Source organism: Astatotilapia calliptera, chromosome 22, assembly GCF_900246225.1.
Source record: "Astatotilapia calliptera chromosome 22, fAstCal1.2, whole genome shotgun sequence".
Classification (NCBI taxonomy): Eukaryota; Metazoa; Chordata; class Actinopteri; order Cichliformes; family Cichlidae; genus Astatotilapia; species Astatotilapia calliptera.
The window spans coordinates 9,003,275-9,022,636 of NC_039322.1; the positions used below are offsets into that span (position 1 = coordinate 9,003,275).

General features: G+C 39.3%; 1 protein-coding gene across 3 annotated transcripts in view; it reads right to left on the reverse strand.

The window, feature by feature from the left end:
* Window positions 1-491: 491 nt before the first annotated feature.
* Window positions 492-19,362, reverse strand: part of kiaa0319l (KIAA0319-like ortholog) — a 37,780-nt gene continuing 18,909 nt past the window's right edge. For all 3 annotated transcript variants that reach the window (XM_026155504.1, XM_026155503.1, XM_026155502.1), the window contains exons 8-25: window positions 17,138-17,227; window positions 16,617-16,714; window positions 16,396-16,483; window positions 14,499-14,591; window positions 14,284-14,416; window positions 13,001-13,106; window positions 12,759-12,881; window positions 12,539-12,662; window positions 10,320-10,452; window positions 9,948-10,096; window positions 8,053-8,204; window positions 7,786-7,924; window positions 6,245-6,404; window positions 5,969-6,111; window positions 4,465-4,587; window positions 4,123-4,213; window positions 3,924-4,015; window positions 492-3,208 (exon numbers count right to left, since the gene is read on the reverse strand). In XM_026155504.1, coding sequence (XP_026011289.1) covers window positions 3,012-3,208; window positions 3,924-4,015; window positions 4,123-4,213; window positions 4,465-4,587; window positions 5,969-6,111; window positions 6,245-6,404; window positions 7,786-7,924; window positions 8,053-8,204; window positions 9,948-10,096; window positions 10,320-10,452; window positions 12,539-12,662; window positions 12,759-12,881; window positions 13,001-13,106; window positions 14,284-14,416; window positions 14,499-14,591; window positions 16,396-16,483; window positions 16,617-16,714; window positions 17,138-17,227 — 2,234 coding nt within the window. In that variant the 3' untranslated portion in view covers window positions 492-3,011. The remainder of the gene's footprint in view (window positions 3,209-3,923; window positions 4,016-4,122; window positions 4,214-4,464; window positions 4,588-5,968; window positions 6,112-6,244; window positions 6,405-7,785; window positions 7,925-8,052; window positions 8,205-9,947; window positions 10,097-10,319; window positions 10,453-12,538; window positions 12,663-12,758; window positions 12,882-13,000; window positions 13,107-14,283; window positions 14,417-14,498; window positions 14,592-16,395; window positions 16,484-16,616; window positions 16,715-17,137; window positions 17,228-19,362) is intronic.

The following is a 19,362-nucleotide window of genomic DNA, read 5'->3' on the forward strand; positions in this document are numbered from 1 at the left end:
GTGGAGAAAAACAACTAATACAAAGACACAGAGAAAGCACAGAGAAAAAAAAAAAAAGAATAAAAGTTTTTTTTTTTTTTTACCTTAATCAGAGGTAATTTTGTTCAGATTACACAAAGCAAGAACAAGCAAACACTGTTTTTTTGTTTTTTAACTTTAATTTACACATTATCCAGTTGCATCAGCAGGATCACAGAACAAAAGAAGGGGTCATCCTTCACTAAAACTTTATTAATAATAAAATATTAAAAACAAAAACAATTACACCCCTTTCATTTAACAGTTTCTCCTCATTTATCTCTGCCTTCACAGTGGACTCAAGGTCAGTTCACTTGCATCTAAACAAATCCCAAACGTAACAGCAGACAACGCAACATTTTTGTGTCCTCCTTTTAACTGTAAAAGGAGCTTTGGAGACCAAAAAAAAAAAAAAAAAAAAAAAAAGATGAGTCCATCAGAACAATTTGGCTGTTATTCCAAAAAAAAAAAAAAACCCCCCAAAAAACGAAAACCAAAACAAGACAAGACAACAGATTTTTTTCAGTGGTTTGACGTTGCTGGCACCTGGGTGTGCTTGATTTTAATTTGCCTCCCACAGGAGGTCAAAAAAAGATGGCCCGATAAATTCAGCAGGTGCGAATAAAACACATTTAGTGCAGCAGATCCAACATCGGCATGAGATGACTTTTTGCAGTAATTTGAGAAAAAAAACAACCCAAAAACAAACCCCAGCTTATTTCGCACAGAGTACAAGCTGAACTGAATCAATGATGTACCCTTTTAACATTCAACAACGAACATAGAAAAGTGTGCCTCCAGATGAGGACTTACATGTGTCTGTTTCACATTCTGCATGCAAAGCAATCACACTGTGAGATGATACGTCGGGGAGAGTCGTTCTGCTAAAGTTTGTCTGTCGGTACGGTCCAGCCAAGAAACACCTCAGATTACTGCTGATGAACAAACAAAGCCTTCCTGCTGGGCCCCGTTCGTGGTTTATTTCTGGTAATCTGCTCAAAGCGTACGCAAACATCCTTCAGATTAACCTCCTGCTTATGTCCTGTCCGTGGGAAGAAATAATTTGTTTTCGGGATTTAGTACAGTTTTATCTCCGATCGGATGCGCAGCTCACTCGTATACTTAAAGTAAGTTTGCATTAGAAAATAGAAAACATATTTTACCTTTTCAAAGATTTTCCTCACATCCGAGTCAGCTTGAAATCTGCATCTCCCGGCCAACTTTAACACTCCATCAACTTTAAGATATCTTAATTTTACAACCATTAGAGTACAAACTCTTAATGTTTCTGTATACCTAATAATGACACTGTTCAAAAAACACAGAGTTGACTATAATTAAAAAATTAAAACTCTGGAAGAAATAAACTGATTTAACTGTTTTAACCTTGCTAAAAAAAAACCCCACTGTGTTTCTATGTTTTTGCACAGCACAGGGCCTGTGGATTTTTACTCCAACTCCATAACATCAAAATCACTTTAAAAGAAGATCTTTTAATGGTCAGACTGAAGAGGATGAATACCATTAAATCCAGAAAAATGATATTGTGACTTGGCTTTTTGATGGATTTAAACATTCAGTTTGTTAAAAAATGAGCATGCTTGTCCAAGTGTGCTGCGAGTCTGCAAAATTTAGAGCTGCTTGCATCATGGAGATGAGTGTAAAGCATGAGAATTACATTACTGATGGACATTCTTCCTACATATTCAGTACCGCAAAGTCCTGCGTTTATGGCTGAACCTCCCAACTTCCAACCGTCACATACGAACCTCTCCCTTTTTTTTAAACCAACAAGAGACAAAGTGAGACAGCAGACATTAAAATCAAAGTGCATCCACGTCTAATCACAGCCAAAAGGTTGTTTGTAAAAACAGTAACAAAAACTCTGTGGTCTTCAGGGTTGAAGCAGTCATCACATTACCAAAGGTGATGAGGAAGCAGCGGTCTGTCCTTCAATCTCCTGTTCTTCATCTTTCTCCCAACTGCCTTCCTCACTGAGACCACTTTTGTTACAGTTGTGTACTCCAGTTATTTAATCCACAGAGAAGCCTTGAGAATAAAACCTTACAACACTGTGACTCTTCTGTGGGTTCATAAAAACATAAAAAAAAGCAAAAAACAAAAAAGAAGCATACAAACTGCTCTGAGGAAACATCTTTTGGCACAGCAGCCACAGAAATCCACACATACAGCTGACATACAAACATGCAGCCGATCGTATCAGGTTGTACCAGAGCTGCAATCTGTCGCTCTTCATGCACATAAATTATTTAAAATATTTTCTGAGGTGGTTTCTCCGAGCCGTTGGCAGCTCAGATCAGTTTTGGTTGTTGGTTGGTTGTCTTTTTTTTTTCTTTTCCTCTCCGTCATGCTTCAGATGAACAGAAACAATCAGAGCAAAGTTAACCATTAATTTAAAAATGGCAGTGTTTGGTAGCATCAGGTCGACCTGAAACGGCGTGAATACAACGTGTTTGTACATGCGTGTCTACAAGAGGCAAGGTGTTAGCGTGCCAGGTGGCTGGTTTTCGTGTCATTGAAGCAGTTTTGTTTTTCCTCATCTTAAAAAGTCACTCGAGCTACTTCCTCTCACACAGTCTCCCAACCTTTGTAAGCCAGCAGCAGGAGAGGGGCAGCACTACATTCTTTATGTCTCTGTGTTAAATAATAGGGGTCTAATTAATATTTTATATCATTCAAAACACAGTGCTCACCCCTGGTTCTCAGTGTAATGGCAGTTTCTTTTTCACGTCGTTCTGGCTCAGTGTGGGTGCAGGGAAGCTTCAGTATCGTGGTGTTTTTTCTGTGACAGTGGGACAACACGGTCCCAACATCTCCTTCTCTCTCCCTCTTCCTAACTCAGGTATCTCCCAGTCTGTCTTCACAGAGGAGAAGTGTGAGGTTTTTGTGTTGAAGACCAACGAAGGGGAAAGAGGAGGCGTGAAGGGGAAGAGCTGTGTGAGGGCAGCTGTGAGCTCCCCCCTCCTCTCTTGCTATAGCTGCTCTTCTCTCTGCTTCTTGGCCCTCACCGGCCCCTGGCCATTCCTCAGGGAGCCATTCTGAGGCCTCAGGAGCTGCCCGCGCTCCTGATCCGTCCACGGGATCCCGCCCTGCCCTTCGTCACTGTCCAGGTCAGAGTCCGAGTGCATGAGGGCAGAGGAAGTGGGAGCAGGAACAGGCTTCAGGCGTGCTGAACGAGAAAGAGGAGAACAGAAGCGAAAGAAACAGTGTGATGGAGCTGTCCTAAACATCGACTAGGCAGAAAATTTAACTCAGTCTTTGAAACATCAAGTTTTTTGTATTGTGGCTAAAATAGAAACATTGGCTAAACATTTACATCAGTGTTAATTATCAAAAGAAATCTTCACAAGAAAAAAAGTCGAGTCTTACCATTTGTTAACACCTTCAGTGTTTATTTGGGCAGTTATTTTTGAAGACCATTGGGTAAATTAACTGTAAATATGACTAACCTAACAACATTCACACTCATCATTTAAAAAAAAAAAAAGTTTTGCTAAAGTTGGAAAACAGTGTTTAGCTCATGCTGCAATGTGCCACAAAGGCCAAAAGCATCGACTCGGGTCAACTTGCAGGCCTTTGCTCTGCATATTCCCTCGCTTTCATGTCTATATACTTTCCTAATCTAATCTAATAAAGGAAAAAAAATGGCCCAAACAAATAATCTTAGAAAAATACACAAAAGAAAAACCGTAGCTGTGCATGCAATCATATTACAAAGTAAGGAAGTACTGGTATCGTTGTTATCTCTATAAAATTTGATTCAAGATGTTCAAGTTCCAGTCAAAATACAGACGCAGCAGAATTTACTGTCTGCCTGTTTCTGTGAGTGTTAACAGGCTAAATGCAGGCGGTGGTGCGAGTTTACGTGAACTCGTCCATCTTACCAGCTCTTGGCAGTTGCAGCTCCAAACAGTCCTGATCGTCAGCTTCTAGCATTTTGTATCGACTTTTACTCCTGCGCACTTTGCTCTTACGCCTTACAGGAAAATAAACACACAGGGAATCAATGACCATTACCCCCATAAAGTTATTTAACAATAACCCTGACAGAATATTAAAAAAGAATTTAGGTAAAAAACTCACCTGTTGCAGCAACAAACTATCCCCCATACAAATGTTGCCGCAGCAACCACAATCATAAAGGATGCTATTGTCACATAGAGCACGCTCCACTCTGAAAACAGAAAAAATGATGTGGTAAAAAGTGTGTAATATTAAAACAGCTCTAAAGTAATGCAGCTTCGACAACAAATTCACAAAAGACTCGCCGTGCGTCCCTGAATACAGCGACAGAGATTATTCTGATTCTTATAAACAGAATTAAAATAATAATCTGCTGGGTCAGATTTTCACAACAATAAAATTGATTATTTATTGATTTTTGTTTATCGACTCTATATTTTACTGTAATGCCTCCCTTCTTACCGCAGTTGCTCTCTGCGTCTCCGAACTGAGCTCTGATAAAATTCTCCATCCAGAAAGGGTGACAGACGCAGCGCCGCGTGAATGAGTCACACTCGCCGTGGCCGGAGCAGTTGAGCTGGCAGACTGAGGAGGGAGAGCGACAGCAATGTTCAATAAACCGTCAGAGCTTTAAAACTTGGTAAACAGCAGATTTAAAGTGCTAAAGAAATACTTATATGACTTAGAAATAGCTAAGAAATCTAAAACTTTGACCTTGCATCATTAACCGAGCCAAAGACTGCAGACTGCACGAGCATGACTGAATAATAGCAGTCTGATTTTTATGGTTTATGCATTAAACAGTGTGTCTGTGATAAGTTCAGTTTGTCTGTAGGTGGGATTACTCAAAAACATAACCCTGTGAGGACTGAGTCATTTTCTGTGATCAATACACCATGTTTTACACTCTGTGTACACTTTAATGTCAAGGAAAAATTTTACTGTTGTTATTTTTGCTACATTTAGTAAGTTTATTTTCATTCTAATTTATTTTATTTTATTTGTGTTAGTGCATTTGTTTTACCTTATAGAGCCATTTTGTTATTTTGTATTCAATTATTTACTTTTTGATCAATCTTATTTGAATTTTTGGTTTCAATTCTGTTTAATGGAGCTCTTTAATCTTTCCGTTTGATCAAACTGAGCTTTTTTGTTATATTCTGTTTTATTGAGCTACATTAGTTTTTTTACAGACTGTGTTTATTATTTTAGCTGCTGTAAAAGTAATTTCCATACTTTTGAGATAAATCAAATTGATCTGATATGAAGCCTTATTTTAACCTTTTGCTGACAAAATTTGTGATTTTAGGCTTTTGAAAAAAAAGACAAAAGATTGGAAATCAAAGACAAGAATAGATATTTTAAGAATAGACATTGTAACTGACTCCCATCAAAATACTTTTTCTAATAACGACCCCCCAAAACATAAGATTATGGGTCAGGGTTACATCTAGTCTTCAAAGATGAATCCGGTGAGATTTATTCTTCTGCATTAAACCTATGCTTTATCTACATCATAAAAACAGCATGCAACGACTGATTGGTTTAGTCAGTTGACAGCTAATGAAAGAAAATTCATCAACTTAAAGAGAGAAACCTCCCCACAGCTACAATTTGGCGACAAAGCTGTAGAGCTATTCAGGCATAGGAGGAGTTTTTAGCCGAAGTGAGGTCTGGCCCATCTTAGCAGTGATTCATTTTAGGAGTCAATGCAGATCAAAATATGGATCCAGGAATTTTTAGGAGGAATCTAATAATAGGACAAATTTTTACATTTTTGCAAAAACAAAACAAAACTGGGAGACACTGTCTTGATGATTTCAAGAGCTTATCAGAAATTAATCAATGCAACTGTGACCTTGAATGTCCAAAAACCAAGGCTTTTAGAGTCTGCTGTAACATAGAAGCATCAAACCTCTTTTCCCCCTTTCCTTGTTCCATTTCGTAACGTTTATGTGGTACTCACTGACTGTATCCACTCGTCGGGCCTTGAAGATGAGGAAGTCATTCTTCTGTTTACGCAGTTTGTTGCGCAGGCCGAGTGCAACGTTACGGCCCGACAGCGGAGGGCGCCCTGGGCCTCCGGACACCAGGAAGACCAAACGAGTACTGAGAATGGAGGAAGAGGGTGGAAAACAAACAAACAAACTGTCAAAGGATAATTCCAGCTCTGTTCACAGTTGGTTTCATGACTTTCATCATCAGGTTTGCACACTTGTCTAAAATCTGGAGACAAAGTCACCTGTGCTCATTAAACGCACTGATCTCTCGCACAATGATGTCGCTGTCGAGCACACCCAGTAAAACCCCAACCTGTCGCAGCAGCATGTCGCGCTGACGTTGGGACACCTGCGATACGGAGACCTCTAACACCAGTTCCACCAGGTCCCGCTCCCGCACGTCTGATGGATAGATGGGAAAAATAGGGAAGAGGGAAGACACATGAGGTGACAGTGAGACGGAAAAAGTGACATGAGGAAAACGGGCAGATTGCAGGATCCATCTGACTCCCTGAAATCTGGGAGAGAGTCCAGAGCGCCAAGTGACGGATTAGTTTCTGGCCGAGTGTGTGTCTGTGCACCGTATGCTGTGCTGACCTGCTCAACCTTCTGCTGCTGGTTGTTGAGGCTCCTGCTGTGTGGAAAGCATTTGCATGCACAGAGTCGTTTGAAGAAAAAATAAACCATGCAGCAGTTTGGTTTCAGTATATTTTTCTACAATGTCTTTTAACGATCACAAGAATTTATTTTCCCCTCGTTTGAATCTTTATCTGGCTACAAAATAAAAGCCTGAATAGAAACCACAGGTCTTTTATTGGGACACTGCACCACAAAAAAACTGATCACTGGAAAATAATCAGCAGTTTTATTAGGTTTTAAGTGCATCAGTATCAAGTTACGTTGCTACACTATACAAATAAATATATAGTTTTTCCCCAAACCGGGAAGTTTTAAAATATTTTAAATGTTTAAGCTTTTACACTTCAACATCCTTCACTCTAACACTATAAATGGTTAATACCTAGATATCCACTCCTGGTAAAACAGTTAAATCAGTATGAAATAAACCAGACAAATTGTATGTCGAGAGACAAATGCATAGGTTGCTTAGTTAGTGGAAAAAGATTAAAACGTTTTAGGAAGGGGTCAGAGTGGCATATAAGAAGATTATTTCAAAAGAAATTTCACTTCATTCAAAGCATTTTCTACTTGGTTTGGATCCGGAAGGTCAAAGTTGTGATAAAACACTGATGAACCTCTTTTTTTTTTTTTTTTTTTTTTTTTTTTCTACACAAGTAGCTTATAGGATTGTTTTTGGATTAAAAAAAAGTAAACCAAATGATACAGACTGGATAAGAAAGAAGTGGTGTTTTTGGTTGATATGAATCCATTTTCATATCAATTTTGATATAATTTTTTCCTTTCATCATAGGAAAAAAAAATCACCATCACTGTGTGAATATTTTAACAGTTGGCTGTTTAACTTATTAAAGTCTAAAATGGACTGACTGCCCGTCCATCTATCCAGCAGCCTTCTGTTTATTCAGTTAGCACAGGCTTCTTGACTCAACTATATGTGGACCAATGACATGTAGTCACACCTGAGCCCATTTTGAGACGTTTTTGAATGTCGATGTGTTTTCTGAACTGTTTTTGAGAATGTGTGTTCTCTTTAGTTGAACATAAGGAGTAATTTTTATATGAAATAAAGAAACGTATTGTTAAAAATAATGAGTATATCTTGGGGATGTGTTCATATGCATGTTTTTGTAGGTCTGCTTACCTGGTTTGACCTCCACTGTGCCCCTCCCCTTGCTGCTTTGTCCTTTGCTGTCAGTTACAGTCAGGATGAAGCTGTATTTGCCCTCCACCAGGTTTCCAAGAAACAGCACTGCCTGGTGGTCGGAGCTGTTCAGCACATCCTATTAAACAGAACAAAACAAAACAAAAAACAATACATTTTTATTTATTTATAAATCTCATGGTCCCTGCAATAAACTAAACCAGAACTAACATCAGTTAAAGGCCTGATTATAAAGGTCCGTCTCACCCCAGCAGCAGGACTGGTGTCTTCTCTGGTCCACAGGTAGCTGAGTCCACCTTTGTCATCAGTGGACTGAGATCCATCCAAAGTGGCGGTCCTGACAGGCAAAGAGATGGGTGGACTCGACACAACACGAGCTACTGGCGGTTGGTCCTTTTCTGGAGAAAAAACATTAAAATTTCATAAACTTCTTTACAATGTGTCTCTGTTAGAGCCCCCTGCTGGTCACTGGTACATGTGCTACAGTATTTTAGAGAGAATCCCACACTTTCAAAGACACAGGATACATCTTTTTTGTAACCCCTACAGTTTGTCTGAAAGCACCACACAAACAAAAACAGCATCTCAGTAACACAATCATGCTTTTTCTCATTCAAACTGAGGCACATTTAGATCACTCAGATCTACAGGAGACCTTATATCTTCTCCCTCTAAATACTCAGAGAATCAAAAGCTTATATGCAACTACACCACTTCACTGCACGTTTCCAGCCAGACCATTTTCACATGTTTATGATTGTTGTGCAGCTGTCACTCCCTCTGGACTGTTTCCCATTAATAGCACAGTCTTTTGTTTATACAATATAACAGGATGAGCTCACAGAGGGCTTGTTCTCATTGTTCTAGCGCATAGATCGGCACATTATTTGGTTTAAACTGCTGATGATTTGGTTTGATGTGGAATATTTCAGTTCTTCAGCTATAGGATTGGATTTTACTGCAACACATCCATGAGGTCAAACCTGCTTGTCTCAGGTCTGTTCATTGTAAACAAGATCAAGAATTACCAGAATTGTTTAACGGAAATCAGCCCAACCTTGGTTGTGCAATATTTGCACAACCAAGGTTGGAGGAAGGGTGGGGACCAGTTCCATTTTGTGCACAGGTGACAGGAAAAACTGCTGAATATTGTGAGTCATTATTAGAGTTAGCGCATAAGTCAAGAGGGAGTAACTGACAAAAGTAACTCATCATTTAGTTTCCTACTATTGTTCTCCAAGCAATGAATGAATGAGTGTGTCACATTTGTGCTGCTTTTAACCTTTCATCTGAATATACTCCCCCCTCTTTGTTGCTTCCTCCACTCATTACTCCACCCGATTATGGTTTCCAGTACTGATATTTATACTCTGGTCACCGATAATGGGAGTGCACAATAATCTCCAGCTTTCCTAATCAAATTCTCTTATGGGTTCAAAGATCTGAACAAAATCCAGATTACTGGGATTATTTTTTAAAAAATGTACAGAGAACAGGCCTCTGAATGGCACCTAAGGTAATAGTTGGACAACACTCCTACGTTTGAAGGACCAATAAGCATTCTAAGATAATGCTTATAAACAGATTGCTCCTAATTTTAGTAATATTGGACAATCATTCTTGTAATTCCATTTTAATCAGGCTGTTCTAAACAGAAAGCCTTCAGCAGATCCAAAAGGCTACACTGAGAGCTGGAGAGGGACTAGAAAGAGAGAGATCATATTTATCCCATATTGGGTAACCGACTGGCCCTACAGAAGGTCTCTTCCTGTTAAAAGGGAGTTCTTCCTTTCTGCTGTTACCAAGTGCTTAAAATTTAAAATTCAATATAATGATAAAGCTAAGGCATTTGATGCAATAAGGCATGTATTAGCACAAATACTTTAAATACCGCACTAGAGTGAATTAGTTTATATTTATATCGATCTCTGTGTGTATGTGCATGCATTAAACCATACGTTTGTCTACATATCCGAGTGTGTTTATGTTATTCCAGATAATAACTGAGCTCTTGCTTCTGTAATTAACATGTAAATTTCAAAACATCCGTAATACTCAGCTGTCTGACTTTGACATAAAGCAGCTATTTTGCTTAAAGGGAAAGTCTTATTCCACACCCACACAAACACACAACTCCGTACCTTCCTTAACGATGACTGTGACAGTGTCGCTGCTCTCCAGCTTCCTCTCATCAGTTACTGTCAGGGTAAACTCATATGTGCCGACCTTGAGACCTGTCACCGTGGCAACGGCGCTGTCTGCATTTTCAATCTTCACACCATCGGGACCACTGGTAGAGGAACAGACGGACCAAAAAAAGATCGAAACATGAAGGGAGGGACAAGGGGAATTAAAGAGGATGTGGAAATGTTAGTGACAGCGACTGAAACCTGTGAATTCAAGTGTTTTATATTATAAACCTCTCAGTAACTATGATTGAGGTATCATGTAAACTATTATTCTAGACTTTAACAACAAAAAATACAAACTGCATTAATCCATATTCATCTGACCTGTTCTTTGTCCATTGATAGGTGGCTATCTTCTGGTCATCGTGGCTCTTATTGCCATACAGTGTGGTGTGATCCATGGGCAGCGTCAGCTCTTTCTCAGGTCCTGCATCTGCTACTGGTGGTTTATTATTTTCTGAATGAAATGTGAAAATGACACACACAACTCCATTATTTGGACCACACTAAATTACAGTATAGAAGGACAGATTCAATATTAGTGTTTGGATCAGCTTGACTGGGCAAGGCCTCAACGGGTCAAACCATTCTATTTAAATCTATGTTGTTCCACGTTTACAATGCATCTGTAGCAGTGCTTTGGTTATTTTGCAAATGTGTGAATTGTTTAGTTTGTTGACTTAACATTGGATCTGCTCTTGGTATCAGCAGATCCCCAAAGCGAATTTATTTAAACCAGTAGTGTTATATGAAAATTTTTAGTTTGTTTTGAATTTGAAAAGTAAGAGTTGGGGGAACATTTTGCAGCTCATTAGGTTAACTGGCAAAAAGGTACATCTACAAACTGTGAAACTTCAATAATCTTTCTCAACATAAATTTGCAAAGACTGCAAAATATCTAATGTATTACAAAATATGATCAAAAGTGTAGGCTCTATCTATATATCTATAATTCTGTGATCTTTGAGCCTTCAGTGCTGCATCAAAAACAGACATGATTATGTCATGAAATCACTGCATGGACTTAGGAAGACTTGGAGAAATCATCGTGTGCCAGGTCAAAGGTTGCAGATTAAAGGTCTGTAATGCCACGTGTGAGCATGAGCCAGAAATGCTGCTGTCATCTCTAGACCAAAGCTCATTTAAAATGGACTGAGGCAAAGTGGAAAACTATTCTGTGGTCAGATAAATCCAAATTTGAAATTCTTTTTGGGAAACACAAACACTGCATCCTCTGGACGAAAGAGGAAAATTATCAACCCTCTTTTCAAAAGTCTGGTGGTACGGAGGTGTATCGGTACCAATCGAATTGGTAGCTTGCACATCTGGGAAGGCACCATCAAGATATGCTGAAAGTCCCCAAATGTTCACCGACTCTTAATAGAAGAGAGGCAATACATTTAAACAAAGACACAATTTCGTTTTTAGATGTTTTACCTAAATCAAATTTCATTTTCTCAGTTAAAACATTTTATGTGTTTTCTATGTTCTATTGTGACAACAGTCTGGTTTTATGAGATTTGCAAATGATTCAATTCTGTTTTTATTTACATTTTGCACAGACTTCCGACTCTTTCCGAATTGAGGTTGTAGAAGATGGAAATCCAAATCAGAAAACTGAAGGCATTACAAAGTGCTTTGTATCTGCAATCTCTCTAATGACCAGAAGAGTCCGGTTCCATTGGTTACAAAAAGAAGTCCAGTTGTATATAATGAGACTATGAGAAAACTACTAAAGCACAGAGCTACAATTACTGTCCGAAAAACCTGGATTGGGGAGCAGGCCTCCTCAAACTAGGAAGCTCTGGGCGTTCAGGGGGGTCAATATTAAAATATTCAGTGATTTGGAGAGACTGACCAGTATTTCAAGCCGAGCTAGCTTGAGACGAAAGAAAACCCAATATTTGTATAACACAGCTAATAACATCACTGTAATGAAAACCCTTCTATGATATAAAGGACCAGTGTCTTTCTGACAGTAACTAAAGCACAGCAGTTATGTTCTGAAGTACCTGGAATTAGATTCTGACTAATAACATCGTCATATCTTTCAGGTGCGATGACTCACAAGATAGCCTCGGTCTAAACCTAGCAGACCTTGACCTTGTTGTTGTGTGTTCGCATTCGAGGTCCAACATAAAACAGTACATTTCCAGTCTACAAAGTGCTTATCACCTTGAGTGCACTCTGCTCCCTCATATGATTACCCGTCACTGTTTGCTAAACAGGAGCAGTTTAAGTGCCGACATTCTCCTCACACGTCATGAAAGGTCACAAATTAATGGCGACTTACACACTGGCTCAATTTGCTCTTTGATGTGTAAATTTGGAAGAGACAAGGGGCGAGCAAGAAGCCACACAGGGTACACTGTGTTCAGATACGGCATCTCTTAAATGTCAAGTTAAAGAGATTTATTCGCTCCATATGGTGAACAATAGCTCAGAGTTGAACAAACACTGAAAAATCCTGAGCTAATGTGTGACATCTGTGATGGCTGGGAAGTGATATCTGCTGAGGTGGCATGAACTCTCCAGCTGTTTACCTGGCTGCACGATGACGGTGACCTGAGAAGTGTCCTGCTGTCCAGCTGAGTCCGTCACAGTCAGCTGGAAGGTGTAGTCTCCCTCTTGCATTGCTGACAACTGTAGGATGGGAGTCCGTACACCCTGAAAAGCACAGTATACGCCACTGTTAGCTACGATGATCTTATCCACAGAAAAATAACCCAAAACACGTGAATTCAGCTGTGTGGAGTATTGTACCTGCATCTCCACCACTTTGTCTTTGCTCTCTGGGCTGAGGGACCACTCATAGGACAGAGAACCGTGGTCGTCGGTGCTTTGGTTGCCATACAGAGTGATGGAGTTGCGTGGTAACTGGATGACCTGGAAGAGGCAAGAGAAAAGTTATTAGGATTGCCGCAGTTTGGCGTAAATAACTTACTTTATTTTCATGTGATAGCAGCACCTGCAGGTTGGGGCATCATACAACAGAGAGGACAAACCTGGTTTGGGCCGGCGTTGGCCACAGGTCGATAGTCCTTGGCTTTGTTAACGGAGAGAGTGGCCTGTGTCGAGTTTGTAGCTCCGTCCGAGTCAGTTACTGTCAAACTGATACAAAAGGAAGATGGAGATGCATTTATGGGACAACCATAGACATGTGTGCTGCAGAAATTAAAATCTTTTTGCCAAAATTTCATAGAAGATGCTTAGTTTTGCATTTCTTTTCTGATTCATCTCGACTTTTCTGCCAGGAAAACATTATTTACCATAAATAAATAACAACGTTGTTTGAAGACTTTCAGCCCTTATTCAAGCCTTATTTGAAATAGCACAAATATAAACCTACAAATTTATGATGTCAACCCAGATAAGCCAAGCAGTGAAATGATGGACGTTAACTCAGAACCAGCGCATCACTATTTTGGGGTTGTTGTTTTTTTTGTTTTAGCTTTTAGGTCAATTACACAACAAGTATTTAGTATTTATTCTTTGCTTTTTGAACTATATTTTAAAAAAATATCACAATTTGTAATATGCTACTCAAATATAAACCCAAATAAATAGCAATTTAACAAAACTGATCTCTGAGGTTATACTTACTGGTCGCATCACATTTAATCTTCCCACTGTATAAATTTAGAAGACACAGAGGTTTCTAGCGGACTTCCATAACTTAAAAGCTGTGCTCCGGGTCTATATTTCTTAATTTGTTTTAAAGAAAGCTCACTGTTATTATTTGCTGCTGCCAGCATATCAAAAGAAGAACACTTTGTCAAGTAAATCATAAATCTCTCTCTGAAAATGATCCAGATGGAGGCACTTCAAAAATACGAGTAGGTCATGAAGACACGCACTTGCCCACATAATGAGGCCATATTAGAGAAACTAAAATGCACTTGTTAAGCTGAGTACCAAAGAATCAATCAGATATTTTCAAAAGGGACTGCTTTTTCTGTTATTTATTTAACAAGGAGAGAATTTTCTTTTTCTTTTTTATGTCCATGCTAAATAAAAGAACATCACAAAAAGGATTTCCTTTAGTTGCCCAGTGTATTTAGAGATGTGCTACAGTATCCAAATGTTTTCACATCAAACTACGGATTTTCCTGTTCACTTACACGGGTTGTGCATAATTACTTCCTCCAGCTTCCCAACACCTCTGTAACATCTGTAAAGTCAGTTTTACTCAGCTGCATTTGTCTGCAGGCCAACACTTCAACAAAACAGGTGTGCGTTTTCAGACTTCACAACTAATCTCATTGAGATAAGTGTGATTTCTGTTTACCTAAATGTGTAGTTCCCAGGCACAAGGCTGGTGAGGGTGAGTACAGGGGTGTCAGCAGAGACCTTCTCCTCCCTCAGAGGACCTTTGACCTCTTCCCAGTGCCACGCCACCACCTTGTCATCATCAGTGCTCTCTGTAAAGGGAAGACAAGGATTTGGTTTTCCTTTCTTTAACTGGTGCTAAATGACTGTGTGTGTACCATGTGGGAGACTCACGGCTGCCGTCTATCACCGTAGAGCTGGTTGGCAAGGAGATCTCCTGGAACTTTGGGGAAACTACGGCAACAGGAGGCTTGTTTACCCGTGGCTCTGTCAGGTGGAAAATAAGGAATTAACTCGCTTACTGAGCTGCACATTAGGCATTAGTGACTGAGGCAGTAAGAACAGGTTAGAGGATACCCTGGCAAATACAGAAATACAACCATGTGTGGGAGAAAAGCCGGGCTGTCTTCCAGCAATAAGGGTTTTTTTTCCTTATAAGTGGTTAATGAGTGCTTTTTAGCGGGCAATTGTATTAATTCAAGGGAGGGGGGGGACCAGTACATTCAAAACACTGCAGAAGATTAACCACCTTACATGACTGCTTAGCTTCATTAGATGCAACATGCAGATCATTACAACTGCAAATCTTTATAAAAGAAACAAACACAATGAAGATTTATGGATATGAATTAAAATAAACTAAACAGGTTACATTAAAATAGTCCTGGCATAATTCAAAAGCACATGTAATTTGCAAATCAAATATGGCTATGTAAAGCAGTATCAACATTATAATCTTACTACACACACGAACAGTCATTTACATCTCTCACGCCAGTGTTTTTCCACCAAGTCCTGATGTCCACTTTTGCAAAATTAAGCGAATGCAGATGTGCAAAAGCTCCATTGGACCCACTAGACCCAAACATGTGCTGTGGCACAAGTAATCAGTGCACACACCCTGGCCATCCACATCAAGACATGGTCCATCAGACTAAACCACCTCCTTCCATTGTTTAAAGTCCAGTTCTAATGCTCAAATGTCTCATATTTTTTGGGCTTTCTGCGATTGACAGGGGTCTGCATAGGAACCCTGACTGGTCTGAAGCTATGCAGGCCCATAATTCTGCTTTGCACAGGTTTTTCTGACACCTTTCTATCAGAACCATATAGATATTGACCACTGCAGACCAGGAAGACCCAGGAAGTGCTGCCATTTTGGAGATGCTCTGATCCTTGTCAAACTCTCTCAAATTATTACGCTTTCCATTTTTTCCTGCTTCTAACTGCTCAACTTTGTATACGGTCTATGGGTTTCACACCACGAACTTTCTACACGTCACCACATGGAGGTGCCCGTGAGCATGCGTCTGACACATTAAACAATTACATTAACAGTAACATTAACCTGCTGATGATGTGTGGGGGTAGCACAGGTAAAAGTGAATTGTCCTGATTGGTGTAGTCACACTCGCCCACCCAAACCCCACACTGACTGCTCTGCAGCTACGCAGCACCACACACAAAGGATTAATTTACAGGAGTGAGAACGCGCCTGCTGTGAATTATCACTTGCTTAGAGCTGTTTTGAGATGTTTTGGTGCTACAGAAGAGAGTTAATTTTCCACACCCTTTAACAGTACTACATAATTTTGCAACTAATATATAAAAGCTTCAGCATTAAAACATCGCTCTCCTGTGTAGCTTTATTTGACACCGTTTCTCATTTGTGATTTACAGCAGCTGCACAGTGATGAGCCGGCGTGGCGGTGCCACGTTCTTCCAGTGTCTGCGACATGCTCGTTAGCTTAACTGGTAAATCTGACCTGCCCGTGGGTGTGAACACTACATTCACCCTGCCTTTTACTCTGTGACAGTTGGCTACAGTCCTCACGTGACCTTGATTTTATAAGGTGGTTTCAAAAGTAGAATAAACAGTCAGATGACCTGGATGACTGAGAACCTTCACAGACAAACAGTCACTTCATAAACTGGAGGAAGAGACCCCAAAAGTCTTACAAAATCATATTATTGAGGGGAAAAAAAATGTAAATCATAAATATTCCACTGAGAACAAGTGTAAAAAGAAGCTAAATCAGGAGCCATGACAGGAACTAAAGAGTTTTCATACCTGGTTTGACTGTAACATTAACGTAACCTTCTCCGTGGGCGCCCTCCCCGTCCACTGTCACCTCAAACTCGTACAGGCCCACGGTCAGCTGAGGAGACCCAAAGAGAAGGAATCGAGTCAACCAGAAAGAAGAAGTGATCCTTTTTGGTTACATGGTCAACAGAGTGCCACCTGCATGATTTTATTTATAGCAAACATGAATATGAAACTGTGATCTGCACCTTGCTGAGTTTCAGAGTCTTGCTGTGCTTCCCCTCCATCTCCCCGCTGTAATCTTTGGGATGAGTTTTTAGACGCCAGTCAAATGCATAGTTTGTCCCTGTAGAGAAAAATACATAAAAATAAATACCCAAGTGTAATAAAAATGTACGCATTCAAATAAAATCTACTAGATACAATGTTTTTACACTGCAGCATGTTAAGGAGGGCTCAAGGGATTAACAGACTCATGATGTGTGTTACTCTTCTGAACTCTATAATCTTTTTCAGCATAGATTTGAAATTCTCTGACAAGCGTTCAGCATGACGTACAAAATGATTAAGACTCATGTCAAGCGCAGTTTAGTCCATGCATTACTGAACAGCACAAATAACGCACAGTTTAATAATAATTAGTAACTGGTACACATAGAAAAATCCACTCCATGCATAATTAGCTCCTCCTACACACTCATTTTTCCTCAGGTGTCAGGAAACTGATGAAAAGACTGCATTATTTCATACAGCGTTCCATTGGTCTCACCATTTGGGACCACATAGGCGTAAAGTTTGACCTCGTTGAGGGGCAGCGTTACCTCCACACTCTTTCCTGCTGATACCACCAGCTCCCTCACTGTGATAAAAAACAGAACATTTAACATTAAAAAAAACCCCAAAAAACAGTCACTTAATCGAAAACCTTATATTTAATTAGAAAATGAATACTGAAATGGATAGAATTAACCCTCAAGCAACCAACCAGTACTGGTGACAGAAATGCCCAAGTAGGGTCAGTTTTATCTTACACAGGAACGTTTTTTTCCATTGGCTCTTTCTGTGTTGTAACAAATATTCTAATAATGTTATAACGTCATTAATTATGGTTTCCAAACATTTTTTTCATGCAAAAAGGAGTTAAAAAAATAAATTGTGTAAACAACACTGCCTTTGTTTACACAATCCTTATCTGTTCTTTCTTGCAAAACAAACTTTGTGTATGTGTTGGTTTGTTTCTTTGACTGTGAACCCCTCTAACCAGTGGTTAAGCAACCTGAACTGGCACTCGGGCACACCGTAGAACCCTGGAGGTTCTTATATGTAACAGATATTATGACATGATGTGCCTGTAACATTTGATAAAAAGGACAGGATCATTTTTATTTCCCGACAACAGAATCATATTTATATTCACAAAATCCACACAAAAAACTGCGCATGACAAGTTTTCATCACATTGCCTAGAAACCACCTGGCAATGGGGTAAAATTACCTTCTTTTTTTTTTTTCTTTTCTTTTTTTTTTTTTTTTAAATAATACATTTTTACATTAACCCCCCCTAAAAAAACAAATACATTAAAATATTCTCAATGTGATTAACTAAATAAATTTGCTAACAGCTCAAACAGGGTACAGAGTACTGTAACGTGGCCATATATTAGACATTTTAACACCAAAATATAGATCAAATATAGATGAACTTCCCTCCTTTGTTCCTTTCTGAGTGATTTGGACAGCACTCAGTCACTTCAAGGAAGAGATGAATATATATATGAGTTTACACATGTACCATAGACGACATAAACGAGTGTTATCTACTGTTTGCAATGGTTAAAACTGCTATTATCAGTAATCAGATATCTACAATGAAGGCAATAAACAGATGTGACAGGCACAACTCACAGCGATACACAGACTGCGCAGCTTCTGACAGCTTTATTAATCATTTCAGTGTCTTTGTCTTCATTTCGATTTGCTCTTAATGCTGACAGCAGTAACTGCTGCAGAAGCAGCAGGCAGAGACAAAAACTGTGTACACAAACTGTACACAAAACACCAAGTGCACAAAGATTAACGAGCCAATTAACTCGCTGCTGAACAGACTGGAGCATTTAGCAGTTTAAGATACAAAGATTTCCCCGAGAGCAGATGGAGACCACATAAAGAACTAAAAGGAGGGTGAATATTGGAGTTAAGCATGACAAATAGAAACATTAGATTCAAAATCAGTTGTAATATTTGAACTTAATGTGCATGTCGGCAACTGTTTGCCATTTTAACTCAACAACTGTCAGTTTGTTACATCTGTTGACTCTAAAGACTAAAAACTGACTCTGAAACTTTCTTTCCCGAAGAAAATTAATTATTGTATGCTGCATTTAGTCTGATACAGTGGCATAAAACAGTGGTTAGTTTTAAGGCACAAATGAATGAACATCTATTGACCCTGAGTCACACACATCTGTGTGAAGACCCATTAGGTTTTAGGCCTGCAATTTTTGTGAACTGTGGACAGATTTTGTGAACTGTGGAAGATGCATTACCATTCCACAAGCTCATCGATCCTTTAACCAGATGAGCTAAAAGCTGTTAATCTAACGAGTAAAGGAAAAAAGGTCCAACTTTGTGAAATGCTGACAGTTCCTGCACACCCTGAGGATGACTCATTTCAATGAAATCAAGCCTGTAGTTTGTTCCTGTCGTAGTGATGTACGTAAAAATGGGTGATTTTGGTTTTCTGATAGAAGATGTTCAAATATATTGCTCCTGGACTCTTTTTTTAGAGTTCTGTTCTTGCAAATTTGCCCTTTTTCCCCCAAAAAACCTGCTTACAGTTTTTCTCAAATGTTAAAACACAAAAGCCAATCCTGTAACCCAAATGACCAGTAGTCTAAACACATTTACTAAATGTAGCCACCATATTCCAGTACCATAAACACATGTCACATGAAGACACAATTCACAAAACACAACCCTCTGTACTCATAAATC